At 61.3% G+C, this 24,415-nt stretch overlaps 1 protein-coding gene across 7 annotated transcripts in view; it reads right to left on the reverse strand.

Moving 5' to 3' along the window:
* The window catches only part of BIN1 (bridging integrator 1), a 52,797-nt gene that overhangs the window by 16,904 nt on the left and 11,478 nt on the right, over positions 1-24,415 (reverse strand). For 4 of the 7 annotated variants that reach the window (XM_080670613.1, XM_080670611.1, XM_080670610.1 and 1 more), the window contains exons 2-7: positions 8,777-8,857; positions 3,498-3,552; positions 3,186-3,280; positions 2,877-2,972; positions 1,635-1,742; positions 869-961 (exon numbers count right to left, since the gene is read on the reverse strand). In XM_080670613.1, the coding sequence (XP_080526739.1) occupies positions 869-961; positions 1,635-1,742; positions 2,877-2,972; positions 3,186-3,280; positions 3,498-3,552; positions 8,777-8,857 (528 nt within the window). The remainder of the gene's footprint in view (positions 1-868; positions 962-1,634; positions 1,743-2,876; positions 2,973-3,185; positions 3,281-3,497; positions 3,553-8,776; positions 8,858-24,415) is intronic. The other 3 variants (XM_080670616.1, XM_080670615.1, XM_080670612.1) reach the window with 1 other exon arrangement.

Here is a 24,415-nt window from a genome sequence, read left to right on the forward strand (position 1 = left end):
GAAACCCAGCCTCCTGGGTTGGGACTGTTGCCTGCCCCCACACCAAGAACATGAGGGATTCAGGTTCCAGGTCATGTCAGTTTCTCGGAGAGAAAACCGTACGGCCGCCTCTCCCAGGGCCCTGCACCCAGCGGCCTGCACACTGAGCCCCGAGGAGGGCAGAACTGCCGTCGTAGCATCCCTCCTTGAGGAAGCCTCCGGGACCACTGTGTGTAGGCCGTCCCCCGGAAACTCCCCAAGGGCCGCCCCCAGGCCTCAGCACACCAGCCCGGGTGAAGAGCCCTCCACGTCCCCTCCAGGGGCTTTATGGGCTCACATTTCCCAAGGGTCCCCATGAGTCTGTGGCAGGACCACCCACACAGAGCCTGGGCCAGGGCACTAGGAAATGGCCCGACTCAGCCACTAAGCGGCTCTGGGACCCTGGGCAGGAGACTCTGCCTCCCTCAGGTTTTCTCCTCAGAAAATGCAGACCACCTCACAGTTCTGAGGCCCGAAGGGCAGCACGTGCCAGGCCAGAGCCCTGGTGCCAGCAGCCCCTCCCTGCAGGAGCCTCAGAGGACAAAGGGCTCCAGACTCTCCTGGCCTTCTGGACACTAGGGTGTCAGTCTCAGGACTGCCAGAGCCCCGACGCTGAGCCCACCCTGGCTACCCAGAGCCCCCAGCCTCTGTCCCTGAGGGCCCCCAGGGCTGGTCTGCAGCAGGAGCTCCCAGCACAGGCCTCTGAAACCAGCCCTGCCTCCAGCCTGGGAAAGGCCTCCCGCCCCCGCACCCCACCCCGCCCCCACCCCCGCAAGCCAGGGCAGTGCAGACAGGACAGGGCCACAGACCAGAAGGCGCCAGCGCGTGCAAGGTTAGAAGCCAGTGTCACCTGATTTCGGAGCAGGTTAGTTTGAGCTACGAGATGAGCCTGAAGTTTGCCTTGGCACCACTGGGGGGCGGCTTTCTCAAGCAGCGAGACAGGCTGGGGAAGGGAAGTCAGGTGAAGGAGAGAGGAAAACAGGAGGGAGACGGAGAGAAACAGAGACAGATGTTAAACACCAAGTCCAAAGGTCTGGAAGGCTGACAAACAAGCTGCTGCCCTCCAGGGACCTGGCCCCTCAGAGGCCGAGAGATTTAGGGGAGCCCCAGCAGGCGCAGAGGGGTGAACTCCAACTGCAAAGCAAAATGTGAGAACTGTTAGCTGGGGCGGGGGTGCAGCAAGCAGGACCTGCCCGGGGCGGGGCTCTCCCTCAGGCTTGGTGGAAAATGGGACCCACCAAGTCCTGCGCCCCCCACCCCCCCAACTCCATCCCACCGCCTGACTTGTTCCAGCAGACGCAGGCTCGCATGGATCCTGGGGCGTCCACTCAGACACCGGCTGGGTGAGGGCCTCGCCCCTGCAACCCAAGCCTCTCCTTCAAGAATGTGCCACAGGGAGCGGGTGGGGGGGGGGGACCAGGGGCTGGACAGGTGCCACTGAATGAGCCAGAGGGGCCACCCTGGGGACCACCCCCGGGGACCATGAGGACCTGTCACCCACCACCGAGCTCTGGGACGTGCCACCTGTCACAGGTGGCAGGCAGGGGCCAGGGTGCAAAGGGGCAGGTGAGCACAGCCCTCCCCCACTGTCTCCCAACAATGCCCTGGCCCCTCACCTTGGCAATTTTGGCTTCATCCTTCTTTTTGGCAGTTTGGAGGGACTCGTAATGGTGCCGGGCACTGTCGTAGTCCACCAGCTTCCGGCCTCGCTTAGCGATGCGTGACTGGGAGAGAGCGGAGGAGAGGGCTGAACAGGCCTGGCCATGGCTGCCAACTGGTGACCCAGCAAAGCGGGACCGGAAGGAAGCCCAAGAGCCGCGCAGTAGACCCCGCCAGCAAGGCTGTTCTCGCCTCTGCACTCTGCGGCCCTTCCTTACACACAGGGCACACCACCGCCTGGCACACATCAACCCACGTCAGCGCCCACCAGCCATCGAGGCCGAGCCTCCTGCTGGGCTGGCCCTCAGGCCCTGGACCATGCCTCTGGCCTGGCTTCCCTTCTCCAGGGCCACGCCGTCAGCCCTCTACACTCCCACTAGACCAGTGGTCGTCAAACTCATTAGTGAACAGAGCCAAATGTCAACAGTACAACGATTGAAATTTCTTTTGAGAGCCAAATTTTTTAAACTTAAACTTCTAACACCACTTCTTCAAAATAGACTCACCCAGGCCGTGGTATTTTGTGGAAGAGCCACACTCAAGGGGCCAAAGAGCCACATGTGGCTCGCGAGCCGCAGTTTGTCGACCACGGCACTAGATGCCTCTGGGAGCCCCAGGCAGCAGCATGGGGGGGTGAGGGGCCAGCGTGGAGCATGACCCCCATGGGTCCGGTCCAGCACTGCCGTCACCACCTGGCTCCAGACACCTCTTCTTCCACGGCAGAAGCACCGGATCTGGGGCCTCGGTGGGGACACTGGCTCACTGACAGCGCAGCACAGCCCCACGCCAGCAGGGCAGCTGGCTTTTTGAACATACAGTCACACAACTACACCAGATAAGGGGCGATGCACAAGCACACACAGCCTAACACGAGGCCCCTTCAGGCGGACATCCCTGACACATCTTATACAGTCCCACAGACTCCAGGCACCGCCACACACAGGCACACGTACTGCGGGGCCTCTTCCCCTCACCAAGACCCAGGGAACAGGGCCCCCAGCTCCCAGCTCAGAAAGGCCCTGTCTGGGCTGGCAGGCTGGTCGCAGCAGGAGCAGCCCTGGAGGGACCAAGCGCCAGTGGCAGGGATGCCTGCCTCCGAGCAGGTCACTGCGGTGCCTGAGCCAGCCCCGGCCTGCCCCCATCCGGTCCCTCTCTCCCTCTCGTTTTCCTGCATGAGCGCCAGACGGGCAGCCTCTCACCTTGATATCAGGGAACTGACCCAGGTACGTGTCCATGGTCAGCAGTGCCTGGTCCACCAGCTTCTGGTGGTAATCCATCCAGAGCAGGTCGTTGTTCTGAAGGAGGCAACAGAAAGTGAGTCCACCCCAGGGCGCCAGCCACCCCAGCCCACGGCTCTCGCCTCCCAGGAACCTTGGAGCTCAGCTCTTGCCCCATCACTTCAAGGTTTGGTGGCTTCTCAAAACCTCAGTTTCTTCATCTGTAAAATGGGCCAGCAGTCGAGGCCAGCAAGGCCCCATGGGAGGGCCGAGCCACCTGCCCCTACTCACCTCAGCGATCTTGTTCGCTTCGTCCCTGCCAGGCCAGTCGGGCTCATACACCTCTTGCAGACACTCGTTCAGCTTCTTGGAGGCCTCGTGCATGGCTGGGGGGCAGAAGGGCCATGCTGCAGCCAGGGCCATGGGGACCTGGGATGGCGGGTCCCCAGAGGCCCAGGAGGTATGTGGGCCTCCACCAATAGTCCTTGCCCTTTCCTCACAGGCCCTGACACCTTCCCAGCTCTTTATACATCATCTCCACATGGGAAGGCCCCGCCCTGCATCCGTGAAGTCTGGCCCACCCAGGCCAAGTCTGCCCCTTACCTTTGACAGAGGCCAGGTAGGTCCGGAGATCCTTCTGCAGCCGGGTGCCCTCATTCTGCAAAGAAAAAGACGAGAAAAGGTGAGGGCCCAGGGGCACGCCCTGTACCCCACCCTCTCCTTCCTGCACTCCGCAGACAAATGAAGGCTGTCCTCATCAGGACATGGGTAGGGCGAGAGGAGAGAGACGTGTCAACGCCCAGGCCGGGCCTGGCCCCAGCTCAGCCCAGCACAGCAGCAGTGCCTCCGGCCACCCACAGGTACTGAGCAGCCAGGGCGCTCTCGGCTCCACCCCGGCTGTGGGCCCGGAGGGACATGCATCCTGAGTTGTCAGCACCTGTCTCTCCAGACACTGCTCTCAGCCCTGTAAGGATGTCCTGGATGGGACACAGGCATGGCCGGTGACACGCACACGGCCCAGCACACGTGTATGGTGGAACTGCTGCGCGGCAGACCTGCCCTCAGGCAACCATGGACCCGTGACCAATGTACAGACACGTGGGCGAGGGCGGGGGCACCTTGTTCTAAAAGCTCAGACAGTGCCCAAGACCAGCAGCTCCCACTGCATTGTGCCAGGATGGAGGGGGGCCCTGGGGAGAAGAAGCCCTAGAAGGGGTGGCCTCGCCCAAGGACAGAGAAGTGGGGTCATGTCAGGACTCTCGGGACGCTGGCCAGCTGAGAGGGAGGGTGTAGGATGTAAGAGAAAGGGTCACCAGGGGAGTGGGCCAGGAGTGAAGCTACCATCATGCTGGGCCTGATCCGCTGGGGTCCCCTCCAAACCCAGCTTCTCCCTGCCAGACCTCCACTTCCCACTCCCTGCAACAGCCCCAGCGACCGCGGACTCACCCCCAGGGAGGAGTGGCCCATGGCCTAGGTGCTGCACTTGCCTGGGCACCAGGATGTACCAGGGCCCCTTTTGCCTCCCAAACAAGGCCACACTGTGAACAGGCACGTGGGGCACAGATGTGCAAGGGCCGCCCACGTGCAGCTGCAGCTGGGCCCCTAAGCCATTCGCAGTCAGCCTCCAGTCGGGCGGCCCTGCCCCGTCGATCTGCTTCCGAGCAGGGCAGGGCCCGGCCAGCACAGAATCTGTGAGCTCCCTTCCACACGGGCTCCTCCCCTGCCGGGCCTGGGAAAGTCTCTGCAGCTCCTGGAGCTCTGAGGCTCCAGAAGAGCAGCAGGAGGACGAAGTTCTGGACCCGCTGCCCCGGGGCCTGCTCTCCAGGCTAGAGTCGAACAGCACCACAGCCCAGGACCCGCGCCCAGTGCAGCTATACGGCGGCAGCTTGGCCAGCACCCCATGTCTCCGCTGTACCTCCCTCCAAAGGGTGCTCCCACCACCCCTGAAGACTGAGCCCATCTTCCCAGTGGGCCCGGGGGCAGGGGCCTCCCCTCCTGCATGGACCCCAATGGCTCCAGCGGCCTCTTGCTATTCCACACCAGTGCCAGCAGGGATACCCGCTTGGAGCAGAGCCCGGGTGGGCCCTGGGGCGGGAAGGACAAACACAGCAAAGACGAGGCCTGGGCTTCAGGCTACAGGTGGCCCCAGGACCCCGGGTGCTTCCAGGTTGCCAGAGCTAGGTTCATGCGGCGCAGGGGGAGGGACAGGAGGCCTCCAAGACTCGGAGCAGGGAGGGCGGACAGGTGCGCTGTGATGAGTGTCGAGGGGGCCCAGTGGGGGATGTGAGAACAAGTGACGCAAGGTGACCTACACCCGCTCCTAGGACCCACCTCCTAGGAAGGGCTAGGAATTTGCTTCCTTGAGCCCTGACTAGCCTCAGCCCTGCGCTCAGTGCTCACAGGGAACAAGCAGACGCCTGCTGCCAGCGCCCAGCCGGCCTCCACCCACCTCTTCCAGGTCCTGCCATCCCGAGGCCGCTGACCTCACTCCCTCCAGGACAGTGCCCTACACCTTTCTAAATGCTGGCACCACCACCACCACCCCGCCAGGACTCAGTCACCCCCACACCTGTCAGATCCAGAACTGCCTGGTCACCTAAGCCCCGCAGAGAGGTTACCCCAAGTCTCGAGTGAGGACTCAAGTTTGCCCCTCTAGCTCCCACCCTTGGCCCCTGAAAAGCCAGTCCCCCACCCACCTGTGGGCGGGAAGAGGGCCAGCTTAAGTGGCCACTGCACATGGCCCACCAGGGCACCACAGCACCAGCTCCCTGCCAGCCCGTCAGGCTTCCTGCCCGGCCCCTCAGCCTGGAGATCAGCGCAGCTCCGTGCCCAGAGCCAGGGACCCCGAGTCATGACTCTGAGCAACAAATGGGAAGGGCAACCCTCCTGTCACAGCCCTGGGGCCAGGCCACAGGGAACCTTCACTCCCAGGGCGCTCTCCTCACCTTCTGCCAAACCGCCCGCCTGCTCAGGGGCAGCCCCCTCGCCCCCAACCCAGGCTGCTCAGCAGCTGCCCTAATACTTCCCTACAGGCCAGCCTGCTGCCCTGCACCGCGCTCAGCTCCAGCATGAGACCTGGGAGTGGAAGGTCTGCCTTTAAAACCCCAAGCCCCAGCATCAGTTGCGTGGCCGTGGAAGACCTTACTCTTTCTGAGCCTCAGTGCCTTGTCCGTAAAATACAGAGGACATTAGCAGCCATCTCACAGACGCAAGGCAAGCCCAGCCAGCGCGGCTCAGTGATGGAGCATTCACCTATGACCAGGAGGTCACGGTTTGATTCGGGTCAGGGCACATGCCCGGGTTGCGGGCTCGATCCCAGTGTGGGGCGTGCAGGAGGCAGCCGACCAATGATTCTCTCTCATCACTGATGTTTCTCTCTCTCTCCCTCTCCCTTCCTCTCTGAAATCAATAAAAACGTATTTATTTAAAACTAGTGGCCCGGTGCACGAAATTCGTGCACATTAAAAGGGGATTAATTAGAGGAAATAACTTAATATTGCTATTTGCCCTTTCTCTATAATAGAAGTGTGAGAAATGAAAGAAAATTAGTAAAATTAGTATAGGAAAATCTTCCTCTGGTCACAGTCTGGGGCACACCACGGGACCAAGAGTCAAGTCCCCGCCCACCCACATGCCCCTCAAAATTGCGTGAGACCCAGACCCGGCCGCCCCCCGCCCTCCCCCAATTGGGTTAGATCCAGACCTGGCTAGTCCCACCCTTGTCAAGCCGCGCTGGGCAGGGAACGTAGCCTCAGGTCCCCTGGCCTGGCGCCAGGATGGGGGGCGTGGCCTGAGGTCCCTCGACCCAGACCATGGTGGGGGGGCGTGCCTTGAGGTCCCCCATCAAGCCCCGCCAGGTGTGGGACATGGGCTGAGATCCCCTTTCAAGCCCCGCTGGGAGGGGGCATGGCTTGAGGTCCCCCATCAAGCCCGGGGCGCGCAGCCTCAGGTCCCCTGACCTGGCACCGGGAGGGCGGAACAGCCTCAGGTCCCGTCAAGCCTCATCAGCAGGGGGGTGCTGCCTCAGGTCCCCTCTGGGCAGGGGGCGTGGCCTGAGTTCCCCTGACCCAGCACTGGGGGTGCACCTTGAGATCCCGTCAAGCCCCGCCAGGCAGGGGGGTGCAGCCTCAGGTCCCCTGGCTCGGTGACGGGGTGGGGGGCGGGCCTGAAGTCCCCTGTCAAGCCCCACCTGGTGGGGGCGTGGCCTGAGGTCCCCCAGCCTGGCACTGGGGCTAGGGGAGCAGCCTGAGGTCCCCTAGCCCAGCACCAGAACGGGAAGCGCACCTTGAGGTCCCCCGTCAAGCCCTGCTGGTTGGGGGGCACGGCCTGAGGTCCCCCGGCCTGGCGCTGGGGCGGGGGGAGTAGCCTGAGGTCCCCTAGCCCAGCACCAGGACGGGAAGTGCACCTTGAGGTCCCCTGTCAAGCCCTGCCGGGTGTGGAAGGCGGCCTGAGGTCCCCTGTCAAGCCCCGCCGGGTCGGGGGCACAGCTTGTGGTCCCGTCAAGCCCCATGGGGGCGGGGGAGGGCGTAGCCTCAGGTCCCTGCTGATTGCTTGTTAAGGCTCCTTATGGGAACTTGGCCTCAGCTGTGGGTGCATCCATCTTTGTGATGGAGTGATGGTTAATTAGCATATTCCCTCTTTATTAGATAGGAGGATTAAAGAACAAGAGATGGAAGGCCCGTGTCTGTAAAGCAGGCATAGCACCTGGCCGTGGACGATCCTCTAGGACAGTGGTCGGCAAACTCATTAGTCAACAGAGCCAAATATCAACAGTACAACAATTGAAATTTCTTTTGAGAGCCAAATTTTTTAAACTTAAACTTCTTCTAATGCCACTTCTTCAAAATAGACTTGCCCAGGCCGTGGTATTTTGTGGAAGAGCCACACTCAAGGGGCCAAAGAGCCGCATGTGGCTCGTGAGCCGCAGTTTGCTGACCACTGCTCTAGGAACACACACCTACAGGGCTTCCAGAGAAGCACCCACCGCTGAGGCCAGCTGAACCACGGCTGCCCACAGGCTTACTGGAGACAGAGCCAGGAGCAAACACTTCAGGCTTCTGGTTCACAGTCTATTTCACAGAGAGAAAAGTGAGGCCCGAGGGCAGGGGCTCGGCCAGGGCCACAGAGGTAGGCTCTGCCATGCTGCCCACCAGGGACCTGAAATACCTCCTATTGATGGTCTATCAGACAAGCAGCCATGGGGGCTCCGATCCCTGCCTGAGAGTCAGCTAAGCTCCTTGGCCATCTCCCTGCAGGCTCCCAGCCCTCTCCCCTCTCCCCTCTCCCCTCTCCCTGCAGGTTCCAAACCCTCTCCATCTCCCTCTCCCTGCCTCCCTCTCCCTGCCTCCCTCTCCCTCTCCCTGCAGGCTCCCAGCCCTCTCCCTCTCCCTCTCCCTGCCTCCCTCTCCCTCTCCCTCTCCCTCTCCATGCCTCCCTCTCCCTACCCTCTCCCTCTCCCTGCCTCCCTCTCCCTCTCCCTGCTTCCCTCTCCCTCTCCCTCTCCCTCTCCCTCTCCCTCTCCATCTCCCTCTCCATGCCTCCCTCTCCCTACCCTCTCCCTCTCCCTCTCCCTCTCCCTGCAGGCTCCGGGGCCCTGGCTGTCCGTTCTCAGAAGAAAAATGGCCTTCCCCTGGCTCCCATTCCAGCTGTAGGGCTGGTGGTGCCTTCAGTGCTTTCTGAGACCTCAGATGGGACAAGGAGTAGAGAGGCCTGGTCCCTCCAACCGGTCTGCCCATGCCAGCACTCCCTCCTCCAGGCAGTCTCCTATGACCTGCTGACCCCTCCTCTGTGCTCCCTGCTCTACAAATCAGCTCTTGACAGTTTCCACCCACAGCCACCGGCCCCTTTCACCAGCTCCCCAGGCCTGGGGCCACCCCACTCACCAGCTGCTTGTTGAAGTTCTGGACACACTGCTCGAACTGCTCGTCCTTCGTCTCATCGGCCTTGCCCAGTTTCTGGAGGACCTACCGAGGCAGGGGGAGGGAGAGTGTGCTCCTGAGAACGAGACCAGCCCAAGCAAGAGTGCCCTTAGCAACACCACAGCCCCTCCCACCCCAACCAGGGTCCCGGAGGCCTGGCCAGTACCACCAGCCCAGGTGCTGGGACCATCAGGCCTCCTGGCTGCTCTGATCCCAAGGGCAGTAAGGAGCCCACCAAGGCTCGGACCCCACCCTCTCTCCAGGGCTTGCCCATCACCACCAGGAGGACCTACGACAGGCCGGCCCTGGTGCCTGAACCGGGAGGAGGGAGCTTCAAAGACAGGATGCGGAATCAGGTGCCCCTCATTGCTGACCTCACACACAGGGTGCTCCACCCCACCTGGTGGCGAAAAGTGAGCTAATCACGAGGGGCGAGGGGCAGCCCCACCTGCCCACAGGGCTCCCCACAGAGCTCCCCCACTGCACTCAGTACCTGGGCTGGAGGCCATCACCCAGGAGGAAGGACAGAAAGGTGCCAGGAGTCAGGCTCTGTGTCCCTAGCAGTCAGCTCCCAATCTGAGTAGGTTTTCAGATATGACCCACCCCAGGCACCTGCTCCCACCTCCACAGCCCAGCAGGCGCACGCGCGCGCCTGTGCGCGCGCGCGCGCGCACACACACACACACACACACAGCCACACGCTGGGGAGGAGGTGGAGGGCAGAGGTGAGTAAAGGCAGAGAGAGAGACAGACAGACAGACAGACAGACAGACAGACAGACAGAGACCAGCCAGGAGAGGAGCCTGAGAGGAAGCCAGAAGGGCTGGCCCATCAGGTTCTCCCTGATTCCCCTCTTAGGTCCTGCTCCCCACCCCAACCCCCTACCCCACCCCAGTTCTCCAGAAGAGAGAGAGGAGGTGAGGGAAAGAGAAGGGAGGAGGAGAGAAAGGAGGGGGAGAGAAGAGCAGGAGAGAAAGGCACTAAATAGAGGCATGGAAGGAGGGGGAGGGCCATGGGAGAAGAGCTGAGAAAGATGAGCTGGGAGCAGAGAGGGGATGCTGAGGCAGAGATGGGGGAGGGTCTGCAAGAAGAGGGAAGCCGAGACCAAGACGGAGCCAGAGACTGCCATCTGCGGCCCTGGGCAGGCACCTCCATTAAGAGCAGAAAGAACAATACTGACATGCTCTGTAGAGGCAGTGGCCCGAACTCAACAAGAGGAGAGGAAACAGGCGGCGTGCAGAGGGGGAAAGCTGGGACCGCCAGGGGCTGGGCCGCACAGGACCCGGAGCCAGCCTGCAGCTGCCTGAGACTAGCAGGCCACCACCATCACTCACTTCAGCCACCTTCTCCCTTTGAAGACCCTGACGCGGGCCTCGAGCACCAGCTTCGCCCACCCAAGCCCCAGGCTGGGGTCCGGAGGGGTGTGCAGTTCCAGAGCAGAGCCCTGACTGGCCCAGGAAGGCCTGTGTTCGGAGCTGCTCCTTCTCTGGCTGGCCCAGGAGCCACAGCAGCCATCAGCGCTCAGGTTCTCTCTTACCACACAGCACATTTGGCATCTCTTGCTGAGTGCCTGCTCAGATCCAGACACCTCTGCTGGGGCTGACATTGGTCCAGCTCTAAGAGAGAGGGAGGCACATGGGCCTGTAGGAAAGCCCAGGACAGAAATTCCATCTAGCCTGGGCAATCAAGGAGGACTTCCGGGGGAAGCTACAGCTCAGGCAGAGAGAGCTTACAGCAAAGGCAAGGAGACCAGAAAGATGAGGGTACATTACCAAGGAATTTCTCATCACTCAAGGCAACTAGAGGTCGCAGAGGACAGTGAGCAGCAGGAAGGCAGGGATGGGCACTGGGGAGCGGCCCGTGAACAATTATGTGCCACACGGTCAGGACACAGTCTACTGGGAAAGTGCAGCTGGATACCGAGCACCGACGCTAAGGTGAGAGGAGGGAATGAAAGCAAGCCACCACCACACCCAGGGCAGCCACCGCCACACCCGTGGCAGCCACCGACCTCTGGTCCCGTGGAAATCCCGTGGAAGTGCCTGAGCTTAGGCAGGTGTCTCACCCCTATCAGATGCCCACCACCTCCAAAGAGAGAAATGGACCCGTGGGTCCAGAAATCCGTGGGACCACCAAGGAAGCCAGGGGCTCCGAGGGAGCAGAAACAGGGCCTGGGCAGCCGCCCTCAATCCTGGAGGACCAGGGAGGTGGCCCTGTCGTGCCCTGCCCTCCCCTTCTCCCCGAGGATATGCAATGAATCACCAAAGATTCACACCCGCCCTCAGGACTCGCAGTGCGCAGGCAGCTGAGTGCTCCAGCCGCCGCCACAGCCGCCTGGGCAAGCTCCAGGACTGACCTTGGCCAGCTACAGACCATGCCAGGCAGTGAGAAGGCCCTGGAAAGCAGGGCTTGTCCTGCGCTCTCAGCCTCAAGTGCCTGGTCTGGAAGATGGAGAACACTGGCACCCACCTTGGGCCCATGTCTGCAAAACTCACCTCTCGGCCTGGCCCTAGCACATCCTCGAGAAGCAGCGAGCCCTTCAGGGCAGCCCTCACACACGGGGCCAGCCCGACAACAACCAACCCTCACACCAGGTTCAGACAGATGGCATCGCAAGATGTTGGACACACACACACTGATCATGTATGCACGGGAATGCATGTACACACAGCAAACGACTACTCCTTCCACACCTTGCTCTGGCGATACCTTCTCTGTGAAGTGCCCCTGCCGCACACCACTCTGTACCACATGAGCCTGAGACCCATCCCCGCATCGCTGTGCAATGGTGCCCGAGTGTCTGCCGCCGGCCCTACCCTAGCCACGTGAACAGCCTGAGGTCAGGGACAGCGCCCAGCTCTCTGTCCCCGGCTCCTGTATGGGACTAGGCACAGGTCAGACACACATGTTCTTTGTGACTGCTGGCTAAACTGAGCTGTGGGCTTTGAGGGCATAGTCATGACTTTGAACAAAATACCCATCTCTCAACTTCAGTCTCTTCCTCTGCAGTCCTCTATGGTCATGGATGGAAAGTGCAGAGAAAAGCTTGCAGGGGAGGGGGCCCCTAGGACCAGGAATTGGCATTCCTGCTAACACGAGGTCTGGTCGTGGGTATGAGGCTGACTCCAGGGGGTCCCGCCTTAAGCAGCAGCCTGCACTGTGGCCAGGCCGGGAGGCTCTGGGAGAACGCGGGCTAACTGCTTCCACCTCTCCACACCTCAGCCCCACCTCTGAGAGGGAGGGACAGCGCACCACAGCGTGGGTGAGGCCAGAAGAAAGGCCCAGTGGACGCACGCTGGTCTTGGCTTTGTCTAATCCCCATTTAACCCCCCTTTTAGAGATGAGGGAAGGGGACACGTGGTCCAGGTCCCTGTACACAAGGAGCTCCCAGTGTTGCAACTGGAAGCAAAACCAATCTGAACCCACCTGTCCGAAAGCAGAGGCCAGGACACAAATCAGTCCAAAAACCCCACAGCCTCCACTGCCACTCACTTCCCACTTCCTGTGCCCTCCACTGGACAGCTGCCCTGCCCAGCAGCTGGGCCCGGCAAGCCAGCCCTCCCGCCACCCACAAGCTGCTCAGCCTTCCAGGTGTGTGCCCATCTCCATGGGAGGCCCCAAGGCTGCGGTCTCCAGCCTCGCCAGGCCTTCACCTACTACACACAGACCCTCCACCTGCAGGATGGCACGGGGGGGGGGGGGGGCGGGGGGAGAGGGGTCCACGGAGGGGGCAGGAGGCCGCGCAGGAGGGAGGTGGGAGTGCAGGAGGGAGGAGGGGGCGCAGGAGGGAGGAGGGGGTTGGAAGGATGAGCAGAGCAGGGTGAGGAGGAGACCTGATGGCGCGTGGTCAGGATCCCACTCTGTCCGGGGTTGTGTATTGGGAGGGGGGGGAAGGGCCACACTCTCATGCACTTATCACAAGGGTCTTCCTTTGCAACAAAGAACAAAGGAGCCTTTTGACGAGGGGCTGAGAGCCGCACACAGGCCCCCACCCAGGTGCTGCCCAGCAGGACTGCCCGTGACCCAGGACGCAGCCCCTCAGTGTCACTGGCTCCTCTCACCACCTCTCAGCTCAGCCTCTCACCACCTCCTCGGAGCAGCAGATAGCAGCAGCGCCGCAGTGCCTGTGAAGGGCACTCTGGTGACACTCTGAAGTGACAGAGCAGCGCTGGGACAGGGAGGAAGCTGCCTGTGGCCGGCCTGGAAGAGCTGGGCTCCCCAGCCTCCGCTGCGCCTTTCTCAGCACTGGAGCCGAGCCCTTCCTCTGCTCCTCCACCAGACACAGCTGGGGACAGGCAAGCCCCCGGACGGGTGCCTCCGCACAGCGATGCTGCAGGGCCTCCCAGCCCACAGGGCAGGGGCCAGCTATTGGAACTAGAGCAGTCCCCACCCACCACAAGTCTCCCTCCTCCCAGGTAAGTGTCCACCTCGGAGAGCAGGTGGCGCTGAGCACAGACACCGGGACACCAGCCTAAGGCCCTGGAGCCAGGACTAGCGCTGCGGCCACCCCAGCCATGCTGCAAACCCAGAGGGCAGGGGGTTGCAAGGAGCTCGCAGGCTCCCCTCGGCGCTGACCTGGGCGGCTCTGCCCGCTGAGCCCTGAGCCCGGGCCATCCTCCTGGGGCCTTGACTCCCAGAGGGGCCGAACCCCCACACTGGTGGGGACACATGCCCCCTCTGAATGGCATGGCGCAGGGCAGCAATAAGTACCTTCTAGAACAGGGGTGGGCAAACTTTTTGACTCGAGGGCCACAATGGGTTCTTAAACTGGACCGGAGGGCCGGAACAAAAGCATGGATGGAGTGTTTGTGTGAACTAATATAAATTCAAAGTAAAGGAGCGGAGGGGAGAGCAAGAGAACCGGATAGAATAGCCGGATCCGGCCCGCGGGCCGTAGTTTGCCCAAGGCTGTTCTAGAACCACAGGCTGGGGAGGAGGAGGGAAGGCCGTGGGAGCAGGGCCCACATTCCCAGTCAGCTCTGCTCCCAGGCGCTGGGCCTGGTCCTGTCACGGCCGCCGCAGGCCCCATCTCCCCGCCTCCCCACCCCGCCCCAGAGTGTCCGCAGAACTCCAACCCACACCCACACACACTCACACGCCCGAGGGGCTTCATCCCGCTCCCCCAAGAGACCCACCACCCAGCCGCTGACCCCCAGAGGCCGAGGCCGTCACCTTCCTCATCCTGCAGCCCTGTCTTCTCAGCAGCCTTGGTCTCGGAGTGAGCCTGCCTGTGGGGGTGGCACCACAGGCTGCTTCCTCCCCGCAGAGCTGTGGTCGGGACCACAGGACAGGACTGCACATCCTGGAACCCTCACGCGGGCTCCCGACAGGCAGGTGGAGGGCCAGGTTTTCCCACAGCTGGGCCCATTCCGGGGGTGACACCCCCAGAGGGAAAAGTGAGGCAGGGCCACTGGAATTGGGCCAAAAGTCACCAGTGACCCTCCCCTCCCTCCCCCCTCCCCAAGACATGCCCAGATGGGATATTCTGCCCAAAACCCCTGTGAGTGTCCGCCAGGCCGGAGAGGGAGCTGACAGGCAGAGCCCATATCCAAATATTCCTAGTTGCCCCCAAATATTCCTTATGTCTCTGTTGTTTTTAGATCTGGGATCCAACATGGTTCCCACATTGCTTTTGCATGCCATGTCTCTGTCTCCTTTCCTCCAGAATATTCCCACACACACCTATGGGTTACTGGTTATCGTACACATTCTTTTCTCTCGTGATACTAACAATTTTACGAGTACAAACGAGTCACACAGAGAATGTGCCACTCTCTGGATTCATCTGATTACTTCTTTGTGACTAAATTCAGGTTAAACCCTGTTCTGGCAAGAAGACTACAGAGGCGCTGCTGTGTGCTTCATGCCACATCACGTGGGATGCCCGGCGTGCTGAGCTGACCCCCGGGGGCGGCCTGGCCAGGTCTTTGCTGTGAAGGTAGCATTCCTCTTGCTGATGGATGAGGCATCTGAGGGGCGAGGCACTGCCACTGTGTGGTCTTGTGAGGCCGACAACGCTTCACACAGCGCCTCACCATCCAGTAACACTCTGCTCCTCCAAGCGGGTCCACGCACCAGCATCAGTCATCCGGAGCCCGGCCGGCACAGACACAGAAGGTCGTGTCCCCCTTCCCGCTCAGACCTGCTGCATGAGGCCTGCATCTCAGCAAGGCCCCGCTCGGTGCGCCCACGTCCCAGTCAGTGCACTCTCTGTGCCTGGCCAGTTCCCAGTGCTGCCACCATGCCCTCCACCTTGCCTGTCATTCTACAAAGGACAGCCTCCCCCGTGCCCCGTGGGGAGGGCATGCTCACAGACTCAGGTCTCCATTTTGCATCAGTGAGTTAGAACCGCCTACCTTCATTATTCTCTTTCATGCTCACACTCTCTTATATTCAAATGGCCACGCAAGCCTCTGGATGTGGCCCGGTCTCCAGCACTTCCTCACCTCCTCCCACTACAGATGCTGCCGGCTCCGCCATTGCCCTAAGGAGCCCTGGTGCCCTTTCAGGGGCGGTGTGCCCCTGGCATCTCATGTAATCTCTAGGCCATGCCCAGGGCTGTGAGCTCACCCCCACTTTAGAGATACTGAGGAAATGCTGAGACATTAAGTAATGTGGACTCTTTAAGTAATGCCTGAAGCAGCAAAGGCAGGGCTCTGTGGTTTGTGGTGGTGAACAAGTGTGGCTCGGAGCTCATGTGCACTGCAAACCAGTGCGACTGACGGCCCAGCCGCCGCCCTCTGGCCCACCACTGCGTCCTGTTCAGGCCCCAGCGCGCTGCAGCCTGCAGCCCTCACAGCGCCTGCCCTCCTCGGCCTCTTCTAAGTGGGCTGGCATCCGCTGAGCGAGCAGAGCGCTGTGTGCCCTGGGGGCTGGCCAGGACCAGACCCGGGGATTCTGGCTCCTGGTCCCTTCACCAGGTGCCTCTCTGGGGGTGACTGCAGGAGGGAGCAGCTTTGTCTTCTGACCCAGCCCAGAAACTCTGCCTCTCCCTCCGGGCCAGCGAACACACTCTGAGGGGAGCAGGAATCTGCCTTCGGAGCCGCAGCGCTCTTCCAGGCTGGTCATCTCCAGTGGCCAGAGCTGCTGCTGGGCTCCTGGCTTGAGAGGGGACCATGGAGAGAGGGGCTAGAGAGAGAGGCCTGGCCTCCCCGGGAGGTGTCAATCCCATGGACCCCTTGGCCCGGCTCCAACCCAGCTGGAGAGAGTAGCAGCTCAGGGTCCAGAAAGGAAGTTTAGGACACGTGGCTGAGAAGCTTTGGCCAAAAACGGCTCCTTAGCCTCCTACAGCACCAAAAGGCTTTGCTTACAGCTTCCCAAAGGCTCGATGACTTTTTAAGAAGATAAATATTAAACACTAGAGGGGTCCCTCTGCCTGGCCTGTGCCCTCTTGCAATCCAGGACCCCTCAGGGGATGTTGGACTGCCGGTCTCAGCCCAATCTCCATAGGCCAGGCTGAGGGACCTGCAGGGATCGGGCCAAAACCGGCAGTCCAATATCCCCAAAGGGATGTAGTGTGTGAAGCGGCAGGCGGCCAGGGAGGAGCCTGAGCCCAGGCCGGGTGCCGCTCCTGCTCATCCCGACCCTGCTGCACCTGCCGCCGCCCAATAAGCTCACTGTGCAGCGCTCCCGCTGTGGGAGTGCACTGATCACCAGGGGGCAGCTCCTGCGTTGAGCATCTGCCCCCTGGTGATCAGTGCACATCATAGCGACTGGCCGACCAGTCGTTCGGTCGTTTAGGCTTTTATATATATAGACTAGAGGCCTGGTGCATAAAATTTGTGCACTGGGGGGGGGGGGTTCCCCTCAGCCCAGCCTGTGCCCTCTCTCAGTCCAGGACCCCCCCAGGGGATGTCCAAAGCCAGAAGTCAGACATCCCTCTCACAGTCTGGGACCCCTCACTCCTTACCTCCTGCCTGCTCACTGCTCCTTAGCGCTGCCACTGAGGCAGGAGAGGCTCCCGCCACCGCCACTGCGCTCACCAGCCCTGAGCCCAGCTTCTGGCTGAGCGGCACTCCCCCTGTGGGAGTGCACTGACCACCAGGGGGCAGCTCATGCATTGAGCATCTGCCCCCTGGTGGTCAGTGTGCATCATAGAGACCAGTCATTCTGGTCATTCCTCTGGAACAGTCATTTAGGCTTTTATTATTATAGAAGATTGGCCTTGGTCAAGAGCCAGGAACTGCATTCCATCCCTAGGAGCCCAAAATGCTCCTCAGCACTCTAGGCCCCATGAAGCTCCCCTCTGCACACGCACAGCTCCCCTCTGCACATGCACAGCTCCCCTCTGCACATGCACAGCTCCCCTCTGCACACGCATAGGTCCCCACACACAGGTCCCCTCTGCACACGCACAGGTCCCCTATGCCCATGCACAGCTCCCCTCTGCACACACACAGCTCCCCTATGCACACGCACAGGTCCCCTATGCACACGCATAGGTCCCCATGCCTACACAGCAGGCACACACAGCACTCACATGTTCACATGCTGATGCTTGCCACCTGTCAGTGCACACACACATGCTCCCCAACAGGGCTCCTGCCCAAGGCCCTTTGGCTGCCTCCAGGCACAGCAGGAAGGTGGCAGGAACCACAGAGGCCACAAAGCCAGGCAAGAAGCAGAGCAGAGGCCAGGAGAAGCCGTGCGAGAAGAACCAGATGATGGAGGAGACTGAAGAGAAAACAGAGAAAGGAAGCCAACAGCAGCCCAGGCAGAAGGGCCCAGCTTGGGGCGGTCCAGCTCTGGGCACATTCACGGTGCACAGGCTGCCCCTGAGAGTCAGGCCTGGCTCAGGTCTCTCTGCCCCCCACCCTCACTTGGGTCCTGTTCCCCCAGCTGGCTGCCATCCCCCTTCCTCCCAGGGCAAACACCGTGAGCTCGGCTCACACTGCAGAGGGGACCCCTAACCAGCATATTCCATCTCTCAGCCACACACCTGCCCAGCCCAGCAAGCTCTCCGAGGACACCAGAGGCAGGCACTGTACCTGCCCCTCCTTCTGAGCTCCAAGGAGCTTCACTGAAATCACACAGCAAGGCCTGATCCCAGCGAGCCAGGTCCAAGGACCCACACTGAGGGGGCCACAACCCCTGACACCCTTACGGGTGGTGTCATGTCCCAGGGCAACCGGAGATGGTGACAGTTGGTCCCATTTTACAGATGAAGAAACAGGCTCCGAGAAGTCACTCAGCTAACGAGTGGCAGAACCAGGACCCCAAACCTGATGATCCCAAAGCCCCAAATCAACTTGTGATTCCCAAACAGGGAATAAAAGGCAGCCTGTCCAGGGTTTCTTGCAAAAGATTCACATTCCATCTTGCTGCGTTCCAAAAATTTTACTGGTAAAGATAACACTTTGGGGATATAACCAACATAGTGAGACAGACTATGCAGCAGAATTCCAAGTCTGCAAAGACTTTAGCAATGACATGTAAAACTAGAAAACATTTTCAGGTTCCTCCTGCCCCCCAAAGCTCCAGGGCCTCTCCCCACTCGGCGACCTGCTTTTAAGTCTGTGTTCTGGAAGTCTCTGGGCCGGACACCAGTCCTGATCGAACAGCTGACTGACCAGGAAGCCACTGGTCTTTCTTGGGAGACTGCACCTTAGAGTCCTTAGACTGCCTAGCTGATCGGCAGGGAGCAAGTTACCTCCTTCCTCTTTCAGTGACTTTTTCTTTCCTTCATGAAATGCTGGCGAGATTGAAAAGTGATGTTTGGTTTCCTCTTTTACATCCTCAACAGGACACATAAAAGCTCAGCCAGCCCCACAATAATGCCTTGAAATGGGACTGCTTGGTCAGAAGCCCCAGTGCAGAAATGGCCTCCCAGCCCAAGTCCTTCCCAGGGTGACGGTCCCAGGGGGCTGAGGGAGGGGTCTCCTCCACACCCATCTCCAGGGAGAAAGGAAGCCTTGCCCCAGGTGGGGAGTTTCCAGTTGCTCCAGGCTGCAAGACTCCCTACCCTCCTTGCCCAGCCCCTCCCAGGGCCTGAAATTCCACCTGGGCAGCAGATAAGCCTGTGGAAGTGGGTGGGCTGGTGGCTGGGCCAGCCTGGAACAGAGCACAGGGAGCAGAGGCAGCAGAGACAGCAGAGGCCAAGTGAGGCTGGTGAAGGTGCGGGTGCCTGTGAGAACCAGCTGGGCTGGGGCCGGGGAGGCCACAGAACAGCAGCAGCCACTCACCAAAGGCGCCAAAAGCCTTACAAGTGGCCTCTACATCCTGTGAGGAGATAGAGGGGTTCCCCAGGAGAAGAAACTAAGGCTCAAAGCCCTGATCTCGAGGCTGAGGGAGAAGCTGGAATGTGAACACAGCTAACAGCCAACCTCCCTGGGGGGTCTGCCCGGAGGAGGTGGGGCTAAGGCAGCACTAGAGCCCAGGGCGTGCTGGGGGGCCCTGGCTGGTGGGACAGGCTCCCCTCCCCTCAGGTACCCTCCACCAGGCTGGGCCCATTCCTAGCCTCACAGAACCAGTAGTCCACAGGCGGCAGGAGGGTTTCTGAAGGGCCAAGACCACCCAGAGGAAGGCTGCCCCTTACAGAACCAATGCTAACAGCCCTCCCTCCTACCCATCCGCCCCACCTAGCGACACTCCAGTGAGGAAAGGGCTGCTCACCCGCTGCCCCTCCTTGGTGCCCCACCTGACTTCACCCCTCACAGCTCAGACCCAATGGCCCCTCCAGTGAGGAGCCCACACCCTGGACACCGGGCCTTGCCCGCTGGGCTGTGAGGCTCCGCTCTCCTTGGATGCCCTCCCCAGGCTGCCTAGCTCTGATCTGCAGGCAGGAAAGCACGGTCCCTGCCCTGGAGGGGCCAGTGCCCCAAGGGACAGCTCTATGTCCACCAAGGAGAACCCTGCAGGGCACATGACGGGGGGGGGGGGGGGGGGGGGCGGGGAGGAAGGGGGAAGGGAGGTGCTACTCTTAGGAAGTAGCTCAGGGAAGTGACACCTGAGGAGAGAGGGCAGGCCAGGCAAGCGCAAAGGCCCTGGACCAAGGCCGATGTGTCTGAAGAGAGGGCTGTAAACAGAAAGGGGGTTTTTATGGAAAGTAGTCTCCCAGGGTGAACTGGGCAGGCCGCAGTGGGCTCTCACACCCAGGCACACAGTTCTGGGAAAGGCTGGCCCGCGCTGTCAGCCAGCCCTCGCCACCGTGCCTGCATCTAGGCTCACACACCTTTGCTACATGGCAGTGAGACCAAGGGGATCAGCCCTAGAGAGCACACCGCGTGGTCCACCTTCAGGAGTTTTCTTTTCGCTCCCTCCCCGCATGACTTCAAGGGCGAGGAAGAAGGGCCAGCCAGCACTGCATTTCTTGGAACACATGAGCCTTGCTCCCTGCATATGCCATCTCCATCAGTTTGGCTCAAATAAACTCATAAAATTCTCTACAGGTCTGGACATTTCTTACACTGACATTGAAGCCCTTTGGCCTGACCTGCAGTTTTTAAAGAGCTCAGGCTGCTGGGGGGACGCCCTGCAGGGCAGGACGCACAGAGCAGCTCAGGAGGTGCTGCAGTGACACAGAGGCGAGAGCAGGAAATGGTGAGAAGTGGCCAGCTAAGGGGTGACATAGAAGTGAAAGGGACTCCAGGGTGGAGCCATGGGAAGGAAGGAGCTGCCATCATCCGAGGCAGGGACACCTGGGGATCCTGGTGAGTCTGCGGCACCTACAGATGTCAGGAAGGGAGGTGGGGACTCACCAGCCAGGGGCCCTGGGTGGCCAGGAGAGACCCCACCATCAGACTCCTGCCGCTCCCCATTCCCAACCCACCTGCCTCGGTCACACCCCGGGTGGTGACCAGCTCAGTGTCTGCTCTGGGCAGCTCTACAAAAAGGTGGTGCGAGTCAGGTGGGTGGGTGGGTGGGAGGAGCACCTACTGCTGGGGCCCTGCTGGTGGGAGGGGCCTGGGCAGCAGGGGCAGGGAGAGGTCCACGCACACAGCACTGGCTGGGACGCACATCTCTGCGCCCTGACCGCAGTGTCGCAGAGCCGCGTCAGGGGTGTGTGGGGTGGACAGCTGTGAGTGTATAGGAAGAGGGCACAGCAGAGAGGTGCCTGGCTTCCTTCCCACCCCATTATGTATCTACCCGAGACCCCTCCCACTCAAGCCAGAAACCTCTGGCAGCCCCACCCACCGCGGCCCCACCTGCCCCTCGCACCATGGGCTGGGGCTGGCGTGGAGCCAGCGCACCTGCTCCCCATGCTCACTAGCTCACAGGACGTTCCTCACGGTGGGAGACAGCACCGGCCACCCATCTCCCTCTCCTGGCCCAACACCCCTCAGCAGCCTCCTCACCCTCAGCTGGGCAAGCCCTCCACACACCCGGCCCTTTTGGTAAAAGGGTAAAACGATAAGGGCCCATGGGAACCATGCAGCAGCAGAAAGGACTGGCTCCTTCCCACCACCAGAGCCACCATGGCAGCCCATGGCCCCTGCCACTCGGCATCCCAGTGCCAAGCAGACGGACGCAGCCACTCTGTGGAGAGGCTGAGAGAGGGCCACAGCCAGGCCTCCGCCGCCTGTCACGCAGGGCCTTCAGGGGCCAGGCACGCCCTCCCCTGGCCCAGCGCTCCACACCACCTGTTCAGAGATGTCAGCACAGCCACCCCCAAGCCGCCGCCCACCTGTCCCCTCCATCCAAGCGTGTGCTATTCTCAGCCAGGCTGGATGCTGCCATCAGCACAGTAGACTCCGCCCCAGGAGGCTCACCGCCCCTCATCAGCTGCTTCCTGAGCTCAGGGAGAGAACAGCCTGTCCAGAGGGGCAGCAGGCGTGGCCCAGCCCACGGCAGAGCACAGGCGGGGGGAGGGGGACAAAGCCCTGCCCACACCCACCTGCCTTTCCTGGGGGCCAAGCAGATGTCTGACCAGTAGAGGGTCATGGAACCCCACAATCTTCACCAGGAAACTTGCTTGCCTCCTAATGCCCGACCATGCTGGCCCTTTGGGCCACCTCCTCCAGGCAGCCTTCCCTGACCCCACCCGAGACATAGAGACTCACTTGTCCCTCCAGAAGCCCTCAGCCCTTTGCATGTCTGTTCCTGTCTGAGCTCAACCTAAATGTGCAACCAGGTTATTCACTCATTTTCCCAATTCGAATCCTCCATTTCCAGGTCTGTGTAGCTGGAACTATTAAACAGAACGGTAAGGAGGAAGATATGCAGTATTGTTTTCAAACACTTTATCACTATTATTTTGGTTGTTGTTATTTTTGTTATTCAAAGGAGTCGCTCAATGCCCAGTCAGCTTTCAACAGCTCCCACCCAGTCCTGCCCGCTGAGGGCGCAACAGGACACGGCAGCAGGGAGCCTGGCCCGCTGCCCCCAGGCCTGGGAGCAGTGCTGGTAGCTTCCCAAGTCCCCAGTGCCTGGGAGGCACCACAGGGACTCCCCACTTTGTGGATGGAGAATCAGGGGGTAGGGACTTGCTGGTTCTGGAATGGCCATGCTCCCATCCCAGCCCAGGGCTGACTCCACTGCAGGTCACCGGAGCCAAGGAAGGAGGAAGGTGGGAAGGGACTGGAAGAGGAGGGGGTGTTTGATCAACTTACAGTCAAAGGTCAAGGTTGGGGGAAATGGAGCAAGAGGGGACCACGAACACACTAGGGGAGTCATGTGGCTGCCCCAGCCCTGCCGGGGCGGGGGGAGGGGAGGGCAGGATGGGCTTCCCAGGCTCCTCCTGCTAGCCCTGCACCCACTATGCTGGTGCTGGCGGGAAACGGAGAGGTAGGAGGAACAATGCAGAGCGGGGACTGACGGAAGGCACCATCCTCCAACCCCAGCAGGTGCCGAGGTCAGCACACAGTGAGCAAGCAGGGGCTCCCCATCTCCGCAGAAGGCCGTGTGCCTCAGGTCCATGCCCAGGCGCCAGAGCAGGGCAGGTCCCGGCCCACCTCCACCCTGGAGGAGGGAGAGGGCCCGCTGAGCACCCAAGACCCAGCTCTAGCTTCCCAGACTCAGCAGTGTCCGCGAGCCCGGCTCACCATCCAAGGGGTCTGGGCCTGGCCACATCCTTCCTCTCAACACTGCCAGGCTCCCTCCAAAGGCTCCAGAAGCTGATGCGTGAGGAAGGAAGCGGCGGCAGGGGCCCCCCAGAAGCACAGCTAACGCCAGCCCCACCCTGCCTGCTGGGGAGGAGCTCAGGCCCTGGTCCCCTTCCCCCAGGCCCTTCCCAGGAGAGCAGTGCCACCCATCCCTTTTGGTAAAGAAGACGACATCGAGGACCGGCCAAAGAGGCACAGAGAAGAGCAGTGGGCCAGGCCTGGGTCTGAACGCCCAGCCCCAGGCCCAAGGTCAGCCCTTGGCCACCCCGCACTGTAGCTCTGGACACTTCCAGATGACAGAAAAGCTACAGAGATTCCTGCTGCCCACAGGGCCGGGCGCCGGGTGGGAGGGCTGGAATGGTAGGGGGTCTGTGTTGTCACCTGGCCCCTGGCCACTAGAGGCCCTCTCTGGGCCATCCCCTCCCGAGGCCTCAGGCCCCACCATCTGGATTTCAAGCTGGGCCTGGACTCCCACACCCCAAAGAATTGGGCCCACAAGCTGCCACCCCAAACTTGTGACCACAGGTATGAAATGGAGAAACTGTTCTCCCGTTTAATCCTCAGAAATAAGAAAACCGAGGCTCAGATGAAACAGTGACTTGCAAGGTCCAGGCCTGAGAGCCGAGTGGAGCCTGTTTCTCGTGCCGCCACACGACTTAAGAGGCTCTCCAGCACCTTTCCCACCCCTTATACACGGGAGCTCACACTCCAATTTACCTGGGTCACAGGCTCCACCCTCGAATACTCGAGGTCCAGGACGGAGACGGTTATCCCACTTTATGGAGGAACAAACCAAAGCGAGAGGGGCCAGTACCTGGTCCCAGTCCCAGGTGGAGGGAGGAGCGCAGGCGCTGGTTGTGCTGAGAGCCCTGCGCTGCTCAGGCCTCCCTTCCCTCGCCACTCAAGAGTGGCACGGTGCTGGCGACAGACCGTGGGGGCAGCCTCCCCTGGTCTCCTGAGGCAGAGCGGGCACGGAGACTTGAGAGGGCAGTGGCACAAAGGCGGGACACAGGCCTCAGGCTCTGTCCGCTGCAGCCAGGGCTTCCCAGGGAGCCCAGTCAGCTCTCCCCACAGGCCCTGCACACACCCGCCCTCAGGGCAGCTCCCAGCATGCCCGGGCCAGTGGACCAGGCCCAGACCCCATGACAGGGCCCCCACCCAGGCCACCAGACCCAGGGCAGTGCTCAGCACCCCCAGAAAGGACGAGGGCTGCCCTGGTGTGGCCTCCTCCAGGCCCTCAGTCCACCGAGCAGGAGGCCAGGCTCGGGGAAGAAGACAGCCCAGCTCTGCCAGGCCTGCGTCCAGAGCATGCGGCCCGAGTCCCCAGGGAGCAGGTGGTGGGGGACACAACTAAATCAGCTCCTGGCTTAGTGTACATTTCAGAAAAACAACATGCGGGTCCTGTCCCAGGTTCAGCAAATGCATCCAATTAATTGTGGATTCTTTTTCTTGGTTTAAGTCACAAGACTCAACTTGTAATTCTGGCCATTAACATGCTTTAAGGCTTCCTGGCCCCAGGATCCCCCCAACTCTTTCTTTGTGGGAGGTGGGGGCTGTGGAACTG

Source organism: Plecotus auritus (assembly GCF_963455305.1).
Source record: "Plecotus auritus genome assembly, chromosome: 5".
NCBI classification, from domain to species: Eukaryota; Metazoa; Chordata; class Mammalia; order Chiroptera; family Vespertilionidae; genus Plecotus; species Plecotus auritus.